We start from the raw sequence: 18,350 nt of genomic DNA on the forward strand, positions 1-18,350 counted from the left end.
ATGTCCTCTTGATCAGACAGCTTTGAATGAAACTTTTTCAATTAAAAAGCAAAATAAAAATAGGGTATGACTACAAAATGTAACCTAATGATTAAAAGTCAACTGTGCTACAGCAAAATACAATTACATTATCTCATCTACATTTCAACCAGAAATTTAAAGAAAACTTATTAAATGTTTAAAAACAAAATTTAAGATTTTAAAGGGGGGGGGGAATCCCTAAAGTTAATATAGTTAGTCCTAGATGAAGCTACACATTTTTAAAAGTTACCTCTGTTCATTTCTGCAAAAACAAAAACAGGAAAAAGGTGCATCTGGTGTGTGTGCGTGTGCGGGGGGGGGGGGGATAAACAAGACAGACAAGTGTTACAGCTGTTCATCCATGAAATCAGAATGCCCAAAGCATCCTTCAAAGGAATATATCATGAGATTTTCAGGATTCCAACATACAGTACATCCGTCAGGCAGCTGGCTATATCTCACATACAAATAATACAGCAACAGCACTTTAGTGATAGTTGACATATTGATTCATTCATTTTATCGATTGCTGAAATTTTCTAGTGATATCTTCCATAATGGGAGGAGGCACTGATTGATAAATGCTTTTCTTATTGTAATGAATGAGCTATAGAACCTGTAAGGAATAGACATTCATAGAGATGTGATAATGTGATAACCATTCATAGAGATGAATGGTTATCACATTATCACAGGTAACAGATTTCCTTTACAGTGGCGTGGTCTGGGGGAGCCCAGTGGCGCCTGGTGTGGACTTTCGGGGACCACAGTTCTCTTTGTCAGATGCATCTGGCAGGGAGAGCTGTGGTTATCGAAGGCTTATACTACATAGGAATTGGATGCTTTTACTGCTGCAAACTAACATGGCAAACTGACTCCACACCAAAAGGAGATGTTTATGTTTACTAGCAAAGGAATGTTTTGGTTGCCTCCCCGCTAATTGCATTCTGTCCCCTTCTGATATATGTCGCCTTCTCTCTCCTCTCCACCCTCCTCTTCTGTATTTGACCAGTTTGTATCATGCATCTGACGAAGAGAACTTGATTCTCGAAAGCTTATGCTACAATAAAATTGGTTAGTCTTAAAGGTGCTACTGGACTCTTTCTGATTCTGACTTTTAAGGCAGCGATTCTAACAGTTCTAACAGAGAGGGAAGGACTTCAGCGACATGTCAGCTTTCTCCAGAGCATCCCCCACCCCCCAGCAAGACGATTTGCAAAAGCTGCTGTCGTAGGCTTTCCCCGTCTCTTCAGGTAGCCATTCTAACAGAGAGGGGAAGGAACAGAAGGAAAAGGGGTGTGGGAGAGGGACTTCAGTACCCAGAAAGACTTGCGAAAATGATCAAGTGCCGTTCGCGTGTAAGATGTCACTTGTAGCGAGGCTCTCAGTTTCTCTCCCCAAAGGCTAGCAAGTGGCAAGCAAGAGCTCTGTTCCACTCCACTGTTCACTGAAAGTGAAACCCAGCCTGGGAGCCCATGGCTATTTATAAGCACAGGTCCCATTGAGCAACGCAGGAGGTCTGTTTGGCCATCAGAGCTGCCTATCCGGGTTTGCAGAGATGAGATTGGAGTGCCCGTGGCTACAGGACACCCCTTCCCCCTCCCTCCCCTGGGTGTCTTCTTCCAACTTGTAACCACTTTGCAGCTCCGTGGTTGGAAGGAAGACCTGCCGATCAAGGCAAGCTGGGCTTCCATTCGGGCTTCCAGGGTGACAGAAGGAGCGCAGACAGAGTTCAGGCATTCCCCCGGCTCCGTTGCCAGGGGAATTGATTGCTGGCGCCTGAGTGTCTGGCTTCCCGAACTACAGCCAAATGCACCGAACCAGGCTTTTACCGACCGCTGGTTCATTGGCCATGGCCGATCACAAACCGCCGGATCGTGATCGCCATTTTCGTGGGGTTTTGAAGTTTGTAATGTGGTTCGTGCCCATCTCTAGTAAGGAATCAATGGGAAGGGGTGAGTATGGAAAAAAATTATTGTGAAGTGTCCCCCTCAATCTCTCCATTCAGGGTTTTTCAACTCTTAGGGACCTAAGCATATAACATTTCCATCTTCCCCTCGCTTCTTTCCTCTGTTTACCTGACTCTCATTTGCTCCAAACATTCCAAGGGCATTGAGAGTACTCAAGCCTCATCAGGCTATTTTAGTGCAGCATCACCTTTTAAAAAAAAACCCTTGGACTTTCATACAGAAACCTCTCCTGTCTCTGCAGGTGGGTTCCTTTCAGTGCCTCCATGAAAACAATCATGCAGTTTGCTAAGAGCTGGAGGTCCATGAAGAACTGGAAGAGGATGGACAATCTGGAAATCCCCTCCCTCCACACACATGCACACACAAACGCGCACACACACACTTGCTCGTGCATGAGTGCACATACACACATATTGTTCTCCAGGATAGCAAATGCTTTCAGGGAGTTAAGGGGGGCGAATCCCTCCTTTCTTCCTTCGTCTAATTGCTTTTCAACGGCTCTCAACATTCTGTGCTGGGGGGGGGGGGCTCTTTTTTGGGATCCCAGAGCATGCTGAGCCCTTAAAATTTTAGGGAAAGAGATTCTTCTCTTTTGATTACTTTACAAAATCATTTTTTCTACATACACTGGCAGCCCATCAACTCTGCAGAAACTCCTTCCTTATGTGTCATAGGGCTGGCTTTGCTGCTTTTGTGATTGACATGAGCGACCTACTTTACTATTAAGTTTACAGTCTGCGTGCGTATTATATATATGTGTGTGTGTGTGTATACACATACAGAGAGAGAGAGAGACAGACACAGAGAGACAGACAGAGACTAGCTTGATGCCCATGCTTTGCTACAATATTTAACAGTATTTAAGTCCAAGTATTTTACAGTATTTAAGTCCAATTATAATACTTATGGGTATGTAACATTTTTTGGTTTGTGGCAGGGGGGGGGGGTGAGTTGGTTTTGTAGTATAATAGCATAGTTCCCAAACTTCACAAAAGTATTTGAATAAAGCGAAGTGTGTTGATGCCGAAAACTGATGAAGAGAAATTCGAAATGTAACAGTTATTTAAAAGATTTTTAAAAGGAAAAGATTGCAGTGCAATAAATAAAGTGAAAAATATGTACAGCTGTTTTTTTTCCTACTGAAGGACCTCTTTGTAGACCACATTGGTGGTTTCCCCCTCAGGTGCTAGGATCACCAGGTTGCTAGTTGAGCTCACTCTGGAGCAGGCCACGTAGAACTGCCCATGTGAGAAGCAATCCTCCCTCAAGTCAATTCCTGCTACTTTCAGTGTTTGCCCATGGGACTTGTGATGGCTGCAAGAGGCGTGAGGTGGAATTGGACTGAGGGAGGGGTGGTGTGGTGGGCACTTCGACAGGTTCATGTGAGAGGTTCACATTGAAATGGCCCCTAGAAAGGTCATGCACCATTTAAAAACTCAGTTGCCATACTAACTTTTATATAAAATACCTATTCAGGAGTCTTGTACTGTCTTTCTTTAACTGTCTGCAGTTTCTTGACCCGATTTTTACCTCAGAACACAGAGTTCCACAACTGAACCATCCGAGAGAGGGGGGTGCAAGAAGGCAGGCATCACAGTAGGGTTGCTAGGTCCAAGTTGGGAAATGCCTAGAGATTTCGGGAGTGGAGCCTGGATAGAGTGGGGTTTGGGGAGGGGCCTCAGAATGGTATAATACCATAGAGCCCACTCTCCAAAGCAGCCATTTTCTCCAGGGGAACTGATCTCTGTCACCTGGAGATCAGTTGTAATTCTGGAAGATCTTCAGCCACCACCTGGAGGTTGGCAACTCTTATTTATTTATTTTATTTATTCAATTTATATACCGCCCATCCCCAGGGGCTCTGGGCGGTACACCAAAGGGGACTGGCAACCCTAGTGAACTTTTAGGAGAAGACTGTGAGGTGCTTTTTACCTCAGGACACATTCAATGACTCCCTTAGCAACTGTTTAGAATGTTGACCCCATATGCAAATGACCCTGAAAGCTAGCCCAATCAGGGAAGAGTGGCAGAGTTGGCAGGGGAGGAGAAGCCTGCCAGCCACACAGGGAAGCTGTATCCCTATGGGAAAACTCATTTTACCCTTTTTTACCCCCTTAGGGGGAAAATTTCTTAAAATCCCTTCTTAGTGAGCCCCTACAAAAGGAACGTGTGTGTGTATATATGTGTATGTGTATATGTGTATATATATATATATATATATATATATATATATATACACACACACACACACACACACACACACATTTTTATATATATATAAAAAAATGTGGAAGTAGACAGCCAATTTTACAGCCAGTCAGCAATGGTGTATATATTTAGAACCTGTACAGGGACACTACTCCAGAAGCCTGCAGATTACATTTCCCTGTGAGACCCCATCTTTCACTGTCAGAGTTAGATGGATGGTGTGTTCTCACCACAATAGTGTTTCCATACATAGCATGAGAGTCATTGTAGAGTAAATGTTAGCACTAGACTGGGATCTGGGAGACCCTAGTTCGAATTCTCACTCTACCATGGTAGCTCGCTAGGTGATTTCAGGACAGACAGACAGAAAACTACATAACCCCTTTAGGTTCACATTGGGGAGAAAGGCAAGGTGAAGTATGCAGTAAACAAACAAGCACTATTCTCACATGATTTCATCATAGCTATATAAGGAGGAAAAAACTATGAATCAACATCACTGATCAATAGGGGTGAAAACTGACTTCTTTCCCTAAATAACTTCAAGTCTAGAGCAAAAGACTGAAAACCCCATTTACCGCATTATATAAATTTTACTTGAAGTCACTGACAACTGAACTAGGCTCCAGCCCCACCTCTTTATCTGCAGAAGCCTATCCAGGATCCCATTTCTGGGTCTGTATATATTCATTTATTCCTAAGGTTATCAAACAAAAACATAAATGTCTACAATATTTAAATATACTAAAATGTAGCAAATTCTTTAAAACATCTGAAACACTCGAGAGGCCTGGGAGGAATATTCATTCAGTAGTGTCAGTGGGCTGGATCCAACAGCACATTTCTATGGATGAAGGAATTTCCACCCATGGACCATGGACCCCTCTCTCTGAAGCCCCCAAACGCCCCTGAAATACTGTTCTTGAGGGGTTCCTCTTTCCCCTAGTAGCAGCATTAGTGAAGGCATTTTGGGCTACAATGGATGGGGGCAGAAAGAAAGTTGTGTTCCATGGATGGAAATCTTTCATTGGAAACTTCTACTCAAATACTGCATACCTTTATTGCACAATTTCTAGTTACATTCAACCTAAGGAGTAAAACGGTACAGTTTCCAAAGCAAATTTGAGGCTTCTGCATTGTAACAACATTCTATAAATCTTTTTCAGGCTAAGAATTGTTAGATGCGTGATGGATATAGGGCAAAATGCTGTTTGGCTCCTTATAAGGCTTTTCTGCACGCTTGACTTATTCCACTTTTTCTTAGCAGTTAATCCACAAGTACAGAAATAGGTTTGGGCATGGTTCTTCTGCATGTCTACCCTGCATTTGCATTTTGTGGAGATGGCTTATTTTCTTCCACATGTGCCTTAAATCAAGATTTTCAAGCGAGGGTGCTTTTGCCATCAGTGGCAACATTAGTGATGTCACAGCACTTACTCCCCCTTTAAGCATTTTTGTATCGCTATATTGATATAAGGGCTGATTTTTTTAAAAACAGAGACAATGAACACAGTAACAATCTTTGCATGAGGAAGCCTTAAAGGAGAGCAGCTCCATGCATTAAAGACTAAAATAGTTATTGCACAACCCACAAAAGCTAAGTGTTCCTATTAACTGAAAACCTCCATGAAACTTAAACCATTTTTAGAAAATAGGAATGACAGACTTCTGTTTACTGGGTGGGAAAAATGGCAGTGTGGACAATGCCTATATAGTTAACTGACTTCAAATAGAAGCCTTCCTCTTTCAGACCCATTTATCACATCCAGAAAAAATATTTTAAAACTTTTGACTGTTGACTCAATAGGAATGAAGATCAGAAGGACTCAAGATTTATAAAGCATAGATATAAAAGTCTGGGAAGAACAGGAAAAAGCCTGATACGATCCTCTTATCTGTAGGTTTAAGCTGCCAGGTTTTTAAAAATGCGTTGTGGTAAAATTCATTTACAATATTCTTACCAGTAACTATTTTTGGTCTTCCTTGGCATCCTTGAAAGTGGTGGGTCCAGACATCCAAGATGATAATGCAGTTTACAAGTATCACACAGCAAAAGGAGATGTTGATCATGGTTCTTCTTGCAAATTCCACAACTTGGAAATGCAGGAGAAAAGTTTCATTTGAGACCATGCACATACTTTACTGAATTATCTTAATTTTTACATGGTTAATATTTCCTCTACATGTGATGGCTGTTTGTGATTTCTGCCACTGAGGTCAATTAAGTCTTGCAAGGAGAGGGCTGGCCTGACATGGGGGAGGCCTTGCTTTAACCCTAACCACCTCTGAAGAACTCACTTTCCAGTCCTCATCTATAAAATAATAGCAGTCACTTACTTTGCTGTGAGGAAAATTAAATTTAATTAGAAAACTCTCTCCATATTGCAAGAGGTGCACCGTGATCAATCCTATTATTTTCAGTTACTGAGAAACTGCAAACAATCAAGTAACAGCTTTAAAAAATCCTATAACCAAGCAAACATGAGACAAACAACAACACTGATGGAAACCATCCTCTTTCCTGGACTTATGTAGTGAGGCACATTAAAAAATAATCCAACTTTAGATAATTAAAACAGCAAAATGGCTAAGAGGTCATTAAGTGCTAATTTTACATAGTCTGTGTTAGAACAAGTTAATAGAGTAACTTCAGCAACGTATACAGTTATGAACAGTGCGGCAAAGAGAATCTGGCTCATATTGAAATGGACTGGCAGTAGATTCAGGATTTTGTTTAAATGAAGTATTTCATTATACCATGTAGAACTCATATGAGGGATTCATTACCATTAGATGTGGTAGTGACCACGAGCTGAGATGGTTTTTTTTAAAAGGATCAGTCAAAATCATAAAGGACAGGTACATCAATGGCTATTAGTTATAACTAAATGGAACCTCCATGTCTTGAAGCAGTACATTTCTGATTATCAGATGGGAATAGGAAACACTCATCATTATCACACTCCATTTGAGAGCTTCCCAGGAGTATTTGGAAAGCTACTGTTGGAGACAGAATGATAGTGTAAAACATGTTCTGAGCTGATCAAACAAGAACATTCTCACATTTTTAAAAAATGGTTTATGGTTTTTAGTAACATAATGACAAATGGTGAAAAGAAAAAGTAGAATAACAAATAAATGTAATTAACATTAATAACACACTGATGTTCCAGCAGGAAAAGGAATATTAAACTTTAAATATTCTATATATTAACTCTCCATATACAAGCACAAATCCATAGTCATTGTGCTCAGTTTTTCCCTGTACAGTCTACAATGCAAAACTTGTATTGTGGAGGTCTTTCATTCACAAAAAGGTTCCAATATGGTAAATATAAGTGAAGTTTTTTTTTTTGAAGAGCTGCCAATGGATGGAGAAATGTCAGTATTGATATTCTTACCCTAATATAGTTATAACATTAACATTTTTATTTAGAAAACTGAGTTAAGAACATGGCAGTTGTACCTAGATATAAAGACAAAAGATTAACAATTTATATTCAAAGATTATATGTAGCTGTGTTGATCCGTGGAAAAATCCCAAAATCCCAACAATGCTTTTTTATTAGGACCAACCAAAATATGACAAAGCAGTAAGGCACAAACTTTAGATTTCTTCAGAACCATTAATCAGGCTGGAGATGAGGGGAAAAACAATGTTTCAGGCCATGTTGGCAGAGCCCAAAGTCTGCAGTCTGAAGCTTTCTTAAAAGGGAGGCCAGGAGGTGTTATAGACTTAATTAGCTTGCATGGGTGCAAATCAGACTTCAAGAGGCCCCAGAGACTCTTGGGATAAAAAAAACCCCAACAACCACAAATAGAGTCTCTACTTTTAAAAATATAAAAAACAATTTCAAGTAATTCAAAATAAATGCTTCCGCTTATATAGATATCTTACTCTATTTACAATCTACAGATATTGCAACATATTCCTACTACTTGCCTATAAAGCACTGCTGGAAGGGTTGTAGTCTTCTGGGTTCCACCTTCTTTTTTACTTGGCTTTCTCTCCTTGGGTGCACGCAAAATTGCTGGTATATTCAATTTCTATTGGGTTTGAAGAAATACAAGAATAATTTGTGAGAGAGATATGTAATGCAACATTCTCCCTTGCTTACATGCAGCAGTCAGTGAAATTTGGCTATGTCCAATACACTAAAAATTATGAGAGAAACCTGCTTAGTCAGGTCGCAAAAATGACTACACTGTATGTTTTGTCCCCAAGCTAGTCGTATGAAAAATGAGATTGCATTCCCATATTTCGAATGCAAAAAAAAATGGCAGAGAGATATAAAAAGCCTTGGCTTTTTAACTTTTTCCCCTTTAACAGAGGAAGCTTTAACAGAGACAGACAAGGACAAGCTGGTTTAGAAGGTTAAAAGGAAAAAGAAAAAAGAAAAATCCACTACGCTTCACAAAAGAATATTGAGGCAGTTTATTTTCCTCAGCATCCCTGCTACAGTGGTGCTCCATAGGTTAATTAGAAAAATTATCTTATTGGACCAAACTCTCCACAAAGCAGGAGAGATTCTCTTCGGGTTTCTACTAATCTGCAGTGTGCTAGCTTCACAGACAGCAACCATCTATCAAAGTCATTTCTCAGTGGCCCTGTGGGCCTGCATCTGTTCAACCAACTGGAAAAAAGTGTCATGCAAGCTGTGCAAATGAAACTGCTACTTTTTATTATTATTAAATGATTGCACCAGCAAACACATTTGTGAATTTGAAATCCTTTTTTTTAAAACAGGTAGGCAAGTATTACTAAAACTTCTATTAATGGAAAACAGATTCTTACACATATGACAGGCCTATAAACCTTCTTCAATCCAACTCCGGCTCATTTGAGCAGAACAGAACATTTGCAGACATTTTTAATCCAATAGTTAACAAAAACCAGAAGGACACTCAGGAATAAGGTCCAACTTCTTGAGAGCATTTCGCAGCATTTCACTTTACATAATCGTAAACAGTTAACTACAGAATGTACACAAAATCCAGGACCTGCTTTACATTGGGAATGACATGAAATACATCCACATTCTTGAGAAATCTATTAACTGTGCTGAATACCAGCCTTCTGTGAAGGCTGTGATGAGAAGTACAAAAATGAAAGACCAATGAAATTATCAGTGTTTCAGACACAGCCAGCTATGTATTTTGGCACAAATTTGAGAAACGGTGGTGGAACAAGCCCCAAACTGGAAAAATAGGTCCAGGACCTTTCTAAACATAGGTGAAAATATGGCCCTATAAAAATATTTGATTACCCTGATTTATGATTGACATACTCTTTATAACTCAAGTACAGTAGTAATTGGTAGGCTGTAACACCCACCTGTCACAATCTACAAAAGGGTCATCATTAATGCTATCAAGAAGGGAAAAAAACAAGATCCCCATTACTTGCTAAAAAGGAAAACATTTAATCTGCATAGCTAATTTATAACTACAGCAATAGTGCATAGTTTTAACCATGAAGAAATCCAGGAAAGGGGGCTCAACAAAGCAATATACCCCTCCCAGTAGAACCTGCTGTTTGAAAACTACAATTGTGTGTGAGAACAGGAAAAAATAGTGAGGAATACAGCTAGATTAACTTGTGCTTCAGGTTTAGCTTCATCACAAATGACAGGTCAATCAGTTACAGCAAATGAAAGAATTTTGCAAACAAGATAGCTAATACAAAAACAAAATTAAGCTACAGGTTCCCAGTAGGTAGCATGCAGAGCTCTAGATATATTTCAATCAGAAATCATTATCCACAGGATAAGGCCAGGACTTTATCAAATATATCTTTTCAGCCACAAAAAGTGACAAACAGAAAAGCCTATTCTTAGGAATATTGCCAGCAAGATATAAGAAAAGGGGAAAGGCAGAAAGAATGGGAAAAAACCAACCTGCCCAATTATTCTACCTAGCACAGCCCACATTCCTTGTCCTTCATTTCGTAGTTTTGCATTCATGTTCTGAAGTTCTTCTAAAGACTCACACAGCTGCAAAAGAAAGCATCACTGAATTTAGTTAGCAGTTTTTATCCAGGAGGAGGCATCCTTTACTTACAGTACCTTTTATATATAGATAATTAAATAATAAAATTGCTCATTTGTGTCAATGCAACTGGAATCAGTAAAGTTAATCAGCCATTCAATAACACTAGAAAGAAAACATGGGCATCCATCTGGTTAGTAAGAGAGAAGCAGAAGTACTTTGACAGTAAGGCTATATAATGGCAGTCAAGAAACATCACAACAGTTCCACTCTGTTATTTTCATCTGCAAAGCTGTGCCAAGTATTTCTACACTGGGAATCAAGATCTGAGAGCTACACACCTGCACACTTGATACAAGACAAAAGCAAATATGAAACCATGTTATGCTTTGTAAATTTAACTGGGAATTGCGTTGTCTCCTATTTAATTTCTGACAATCCCAACAGCAAGGGCCTCCTTCATGCACATGTGTCTTTTTGAAAGACAATGGGAACAACAATACAATCCGCAGTTTCTCTCTTCACAGTAACCTTATTGATCATAATATTGAGTGTATTATTCTAATCACTATGATCTCATGTTACTACAGAATCAGCTGCCTTTCCAAAATGAATTATGAGAGGGGTTATGTTAATCTGAGATTTCTACTTCACACTAACAACTCTTTTCACACAATCTGAGATTTCTACTTCACACTAACAACTCTTTTCACACAAGCAGCAAATGTGATGAGAACAAGGCTCTGATATCATATGGGGAAAGATTCTACTATGCATGAAGAACACATTGCAATAGATTAACTCCTTAGTGGACCGTGGTCACAACAAAAAGTGACTTCAAGATTTAATCTAACAAAGTTTGGGACTAAAACAGGTCAATATTTTGTATGAAACTATATTTTAGCTCTATAAAAACAGGCTTCTGAAGCACAGCACTCAATTTGCACCTTGTGTGAAGTTGTTTCTTTACCTTGTTGTACTCCACATGAAGTTTTTCTTGCTCATTCTCCAGCTTATCCTTAATCTTCTTTTGTTCTGACATGTTCTCTTGAATCTGGATCATGCGCATGTTTCGCTCTGAAATAAAAGTTACTGTTATCTGTAATTACATTTTAGCAATATCAAGTAAAAAATCTGGAATCAGTCCAGGTAGCAGCAAGCATACAAGGACACATATATATATTCACAGGTGCACACACATTACTATCACAATCAGCTTCAGCTACCTATGGGCTAAATAAATTTACAATAAAATGTATTTATTTGACTGAAACAGTTACATCATGAAGATTAAGATCCATATTAGTAAGCTGCTCATTCTTTGAATAGGAAGGGGAAAAAGACAAACAAGAAGCAACAACCCTTAATAAAATTACTAGAGGTTTGCACAGTGCTAATTTTGTTCCTGACCACAAAGCAATGGTTGCAAAAAAAGTAGCAGTATTATGGTCAATTAACACTTAGAAAATGCTTCCAATCTTTAAATATGAAGGGCTTTAACAAAAAATGTTTTATGCTTCTCACTCACTTCTTAAGCACTGCATAAGCGAATTTTTACTTGACTAATCAGTGGCAGCCTTTTCTCTTTAGAAATAGAGGGAAATTCTTTAATATACACATTCACACAGATAAAGAGAATGTGCAAGCTCATACATGTGTCACTAAAGCAATCTTTACTTATAGAAAAACACTAAGCAACTGTAAAAGGCAAGTGTTTTTGCTCCCTTACCAAGATAATAATTCACAAAATCGGCCGTCAGAGCTGGCTGTTTGTGTTTCCTTCTTCCATCCACGCTGGAACTGGTATCTGAAGTATCCACTGGAAAGATGTCTGTACTGATCCCCATTAATTCAGCTTTGCGCATCAGTTTACGAATTGCTGAAGCACTGCTGGTGAGCGGTCGGGGCAGTTTTTCCCTTGGTACCCAAGCCTGAGGCCTTGTGGTACGTGCTAATTCTGCCTTGGCACGATATTGTTGTAGTCTAGCATTAATTCGTGCCTACAATTAATAATTAAACATACAAATATAAAAATAAGTAGAAAAAATACCTTCACTAATAAACCTCACTGTAATGATTTCAAGAAATGGGTGCATGTATCTTTAAATGCTTGGTTTGAGCTAGGTGAAGAGTGGGGGTGAAAGAGAGGAATGAGTGAGCGATATGATTGGTTGACTGAGATTGTGGGCGGAGTGAATGCAGTTTAGACTGGGAGAGAGAGAGAGCAAAGTGGCAGTCAGTCAGAAGAAAGCAGGCTAGCTGTGTGCTGCCTGAATATGTTGAAGTGTTTATGAGAGAAATATAACCTGTGTGGAACCTGAACTGAGCTTGTTTGTGAAAGGACACTCAGTCAGGGAAAGAGAGGCCAGCTGTGTGCTGCCTGAGCAGGTTTAATATTTCTGTGAATGAGAGTCAGAGAAAAAGAGGCCGGCTGTGTGCTGCCTGAGGAGTTTAAGCATTTCTGTGAGAGAAATATTGAGTTAGAGAAAGAGGCTAACTGTGTGTGAAGCCTTAGAAGAGATCTGTGTGAATTAGAGTAAATGAAGTAACTTTAAGAACTAAGAACTACTTTTATGAAACCAATACGCTTCTTGAAAAATAAACATTTATTTTGTTTTGTTATATCCCATTCCTATCCTCAGGGCCACATAGAACCACAAAGGAGCCTGACGCTTTGGAACGTTACCAAAGGGAAAATTTAAATAAAATATCTTGGAATAATATATTCCTGGTGGCAGCAAACTACCCAGAGGGTGTAAGGGATAGATTAAAAGAAATATCTACCCTAAGAAAGTAAAGGTCATAACACTCACCTTCATTCCTAGTATGTACACACAAATGTTTTAATAGGGGGGAAATGTCTCTTAATAGTACAAAATAAATGCCTGTAAAGTAATGATGTACAGTGACCATGATATTCTGGGCTGGAATGAAATGGGCCTCCCCAATCACAGAAGGACTTCTGCTTGTGAAAACTCCTACAATGAGGAGAAGCCACCTCTACGCTTAACTCTTTGTGACCAGAAAACATCGAGGTGTGAAAGCATTCTTACAAGTGCAAGGACAAGATTAATATATTTAGACATTCAAGAAAAATCCTGTATTGCCATCTGTTCTATCACTCTGAAAAGTTTGGTTTTCCATACTACAAAATCTTCAAAAATCCACAAAGAATGAATGCATCAGCCATTTATTTCCCAAAGTAAGAAGCTTCCCTCAGCTGCCTAACTGAGCTCAGATCCCTTTGATAGGGGAAGGGGATCCCCTTCCCCAGCCAATTCTTCTTACCACCACTCACCTGGCCAGTAGAGAAGAAAAAAAACAGGGACTTAGCAGCTGGTAACCATGCCTGTACTTGCAGGCATGCTTGCTGGTAATGTAATCACATTGCTGACGAGATGCTTATTTCACTTTCAGAAGTGATGTTATCAAATCGCCAGCCTCCTAGAACCATTCTGGTGTTGGGGCAAAAACTATGATTTTTGCCCAAATACAAAGATTTATCCAGAAATATGCTGATGTCACTTCCCTTGCCCTTGGAACTGAGGTCAGCAAGTTGCTGAGTATTCAGGCAAAAACCACAGAATTTTTGCCCAAATACCAGAGTGGTTCCAGCAGGTCAGTGATTTGCTGATGTCACTTTCTGGAAGTGATGTTAGCACAACACCAGTGAGTGCACTCAGTAGTCAGTAAGCCATCTCACTGCGGTCCCGTATCACCACTAAGGGGGACCTGGCAACCTTGGCTCAGATAGATATTGACAAGATTGACAACGGCAACAGGGCATGCGGTGACACAGAGCCATTAAAGCCTTGGGATTGTGGCAGTGGAAAAGAGAATCGCTCATAACAGTAAAGACTAAGGCTTGGAATTTAAGTTGGATTTATGGAGAAATAGAGCTGTGGGTAGATTACACAGCTGGTAGAGGTGAATGTAAATGTTCAGACATGGACAGAGAACATGTTAGGCTATACGGTGTGCAAGAAAGTAAATAGCCTATTGTATTTTGAGAATCACTACTTTCCGGCATCCTTGCTTTATTTGTAACCACAGCAATTCCAACAGTCTGGTTTTGTATACTGTAATAAATGTAAATGTAATATTGACATGGGTACAGTACCTGAGCTTCGGGGGAGAGCTGTTTTTCTCTCTCTTGCAAAGACATTTTGCAATAAGACTGTAAAGCCAAATAGTTCTTGCGCTTCCATTTTCTATCCATCCTGTCTGCATGTTGCTTACAATAAGCAAAAAAAGGATCTGCAATATCCTAATGTAGAAGGAAAAGGAGAAACAGGAAAGTTCGCCAAAGAAAATAGTTCTAAAGAGTCAGGAAAAGAAATGATAAGTTGGAACCAGCAATCTGTGGGTGCAAGGATACTAGATCTTTCCCTTCCCTCCAGCAGTTTTTCTGACCCCATGAGAACTGATTGCTGGGGTTGTGGGATCCACATGGAGTAACAGCCAAATGGGTTGGGGGTGATGAGTTGCACTAATTAGGGAGCCCCTGTATTGATTCGTTTAACTTTTCTAATTTGGTAGAAGTTCAACAAGCAAAATAGATCTACACCTAAGACATACATCAGTTTTATTGTTTTGATTTCTTATAAAACTAGTCATTATTACAGCCCATCTAAGTGGATTTCAGAGGTAAGGAAACATATACTAACTAAGATATTTTTGCTCGAGTTCATTTGTTTGCCTTTTTTTAAAAATGAAGTCTCGTATACCTACCTCCTCTGCTGCTGCTTCTGACAATAAGCCTTCTTTCTGAGCACAAGTCACATGGAAATAAGCTCTGCACATCCCAGCATCACAACTAATGCAAACACCAGTCCTGGCAAAACGAGGATCTTCACAGAAACTGCATTCCTGCCACAGATCGAAGTATAGAGTAAGGATTACAAAACTGACTAAATCTGAACATTGCTTACGTAGTGTCTAACACATTAAATACTTTCACAAAAGAAAACAAGTATCTCCCAAAACAGTTTACTATTAAACAGACAACAAGGAAATAGGAAAAGGGAAAAACGGAAGAAATATGCAACCACTATTAAAAACATAATTAAGATCTAGTTAGTGTTGGCATTTGCAATACATAAAAGACCACAGACAGAACCATGACTCCATATTTAAGCTGATGTTTTTCCAAAACGTTGTTTTAGGAAATTTGATATGTTGCATAAAGGTTCAAGTTCATCTTAAAAGTGAAAACCATGAAGAGGAAGTCAAATGTGAGAAACTTCATAAATGGAGTCAGGTGTGGGAAAACCTCTTGTCAAGAGGCAGAAGTAAGGTCTCTCAAGAATTCACTCGATTCAACTGTTTCAAATTTTTCTGGGCATGGGCCAGAGGTGCAAAGAACTGGGAATGTTGAAGCCAGCTGAATAACATCTATTTGTGCATTTGTTCCACCCATTCTACAGACAGCTTAAAGTCTAAGCATGACTATCCTGGCAAAACCACAACCATCTTGGAACATCCTTCTTGCTCATGATCTGCTAGAAGTCTGGGGGTGTGGGTGCTAAGCTGTATTTAATTTTCTAAGCCTTTCTGAGTCCCCACTTTGGGGAAAAAATGAGATTAAAATATTCTAAGTAAAATCCAGCTCAAACTGAAACTGCTTTGAAACCTTTCACCGGGCATTAGCTGAGCTGCCTTGCATTTAATCAAGACTGTCCTATTCTAAGTACCTGTCAACGCCAGGCTTTAGCTATGAACACAAGTCAATGACCTCTTAGGCACGTTCAACTATTTATGTAGTTTTACATGCCATCCAACAAAGGTTTATGAGGAAAAAATGCATGCTATTCCTATCTTCATAAAAATTTGAGTCTTCAGTTGCAAAGGATGCCAAAGAAAATACAAAAGCAAGAAACACTGAATTTTGCTTACAATATATAACATGGCTCTTAACTCTACCTTTGCTCCATACTTAGAATAGTTCATTTCTGTAAGCGTTACAGGTCTCAGTTTGTCAATATCTCCAAATGCTACTCCGGGAACATAGAGGGCACAAACAATGTGGACCCACCTATAAGAAAAAAGGAAAATATTTTACTGTGTCTTCAATGGAACAAGGTTACAACAAGGCAGAAGAACAGTGTTCTCCTGCTTATAAAAAGAACAAGACATCAGAAGGAAGTGCCGTGCACAAGAACACAGTGCTTAAGTGATGCAATAGTTAAAAGTCTTCTAATATTTTAGCATTTATATTAAAAATCACCATTTTGAAAGAACCAAAGAGGGATGGCCCACGAAACTCGCTATGGCTTGTGCTATAGAGTACCTGCGAAGGTCTCAGCTTCAACCTCTGATACCTCCAGTTAAAAGAATCTTAAGCGCTAGACCCAGAAAGATCCTGGAAAACTGGTCAAAAACCACTGAACTATGGTCTAATTCACTATAGAATAGATACATACACACAAGGCTAACCGACAGGAGAGAGTGTATTCCTTAGAAGCTAAAAGTTCATACAATAAGGCATAATTATTTCTTATTATAGAAATTCATCAATATGAAAAAAAATGTTCACAAATCCTCTTTAGGCCTTTATAAAGCAAATTATAGGATCTTTTAATATTTCAGCTGAAGAGAGCTGAGGAAACTATGGATGGTGCCACACTGACTCAACATAGGATGGTCTGTGCACCATGGTTCTGAATAGATGCTCAGTGATCCAAAAGCCAAGACACCTTTAAAAAAGGTTAACAATCCACTGTCTGGGACGAGCCTTGGTGTTAGCATCTCCACCACCTCCTCCCATTCTTCCTCCTCCACAAAATGGCCCATCAGCAGACTTCCATGTGTGCTGTGCAGCTCAGTTACTTGGTGCTCATTGTTTTGAATCCAGAAAATATATATATATATATATATATATATATAAAAATATATACGTGGTACCTCATACCTTGAGCTAAGTACATATATTATGTACTTACTTACATTCTGTTCTCAATTTTATTTATCTGGAAAATTTATATGCTGCTTTGAGGGACCTGCTCAAGGCAGCTCACAAGGTAAAATATGATGATGAAATAGTAAAGCAGGATAAAAGCCAAGAAAAACTTGGCCAAAGCATAAAAACAGCATGAAATGATCCTTGTGAAACAGTTCTTGGGCTAGAAGGTGACTAGAAAAACAATTTAAAAGATCAAATCCCTTAGATAAAAGCATAGGTAAAAGTGTTTTGTCCTAGTACCTAAAAAAGAGAAGGAGTTAGGTAAGCCTCAAGAAGAACAATACTCCACAGGTGAGAACAGCTTGTTCATACCTACTTCTATTGGTATGTTACTGAAGAATCAAAAGTACAAGCTTAATCTTTTTTCTGCATGTGCGCGCGTGTGCATACACACACACTCTTCATTTAAAGCATCACACTTTAATTAATATTTTGAAGTTCTGTTTTAGGCAACCTATATTGAAATATCAAGCAATTCACCCATGAACACAGAACAACAACAACAACAACAACAAAAGAACAACAAATGAGGCCCATAACCTAAGAGAGTCTGTTCATCATTTTGGAAATCTAGGGGGATTTCCTTTCTTGTCAAATCACATTAATGTGTCATACAGAGAATAATTTTGCCAGCGAAGGCCGGGGTGGGGGTGGGGGGGGAGGGTATAGTTACCCATCATCACATTATCCTCTATATTTTCTTCTAAGGAACCAAGGTTTTGGCAGCCGATGTTTGATAGAAAGTTTTAATACATCCTCCTCATTGCACCCAGCAGAGTTCAATATAAAGATACGCATCTTCAACAAGCAGCTGCTTCTCAATTTAATTTGCACAGTTTTTTCAAGCTCCACTGGTGTATTAAATGCTGCTGCACTCTATAGGAGTTTATCTATGATAAACCCAACAGCTGGCTGCTTGCTTCCTACTGACCTTCTCAAAATGTTTTAGTACATGTGACACAAGTACTGTAGTATTACAGATTTAAACTGCCATTTCAGTATGATTGGCACACAAGTGTCTCATTTCCGGAGCCACCTATGTGCTAACTCCAGACTGAATCTTTATTAAAATACTCAGAAGTCAGTCAAGTTCACAGCTGAAGCAGCTTCAGCTGCTTTTAATACCAAAGCCTAAATGTTTTCCTGCTCATTTGTTTAGCTGCATGTGTTGAGAACCTTATAATTAAGATAAATTGGGTAAT

The 18,350-nt window shown here is 39.2% G+C and overlaps 1 protein-coding gene across 9 annotated transcripts in view; it reads right to left on the bottom strand.

The window, feature by feature from the left end:
- PHF14 (PHD finger protein 14) overlaps positions 1–18,350 on the bottom strand; it is a 175,027-nt gene that overhangs the window by 123,102 nt on the left and 33,575 nt on the right. For 8 of the 9 annotated variants that reach the window (XR_008597838.1, XR_008597839.1, XR_008597840.1 and 5 more), the window contains exons 6-13: positions 16,110–16,221; positions 14,919–15,056; positions 14,308–14,454; positions 11,917–12,187; positions 11,158–11,264; positions 10,097–10,192; positions 8,143–8,246; positions 6,161–6,292 (exon numbers count right to left, since the gene is read on the bottom strand). Coding sequence is in view for 6 of the 9 variants with exons in the window: in XM_054991576.1 (XP_054847551.1) it covers positions 6,161–6,292; positions 8,143–8,246; positions 10,097–10,192; positions 11,158–11,264; positions 11,917–12,187; positions 14,308–14,454; positions 14,919–15,056; positions 16,110–16,221 (1,107 nt within the window). In the remaining 3 variants the exon portion in view is untranslated. Of the gene's footprint in view, positions 1–6,160; positions 6,293–8,138; positions 8,247–10,096; positions 10,193–11,157; positions 11,265–11,916; positions 12,188–14,307; positions 14,455–14,918; positions 15,057–16,109; positions 16,222–18,350 lie in introns of all 9 variants that reach the window. The other variant, XM_054991575.1, reaches the window with a different exon arrangement.

The sequence above is a fragment of the Eublepharis macularius genome, chromosome 11, assembly GCF_028583425.1.
Source record: "Eublepharis macularius isolate TG4126 chromosome 11, MPM_Emac_v1.0, whole genome shotgun sequence".
Lineage (NCBI taxonomy): Eukaryota > Metazoa > Chordata > Lepidosauria > Squamata > Eublepharidae > Eublepharis > Eublepharis macularius.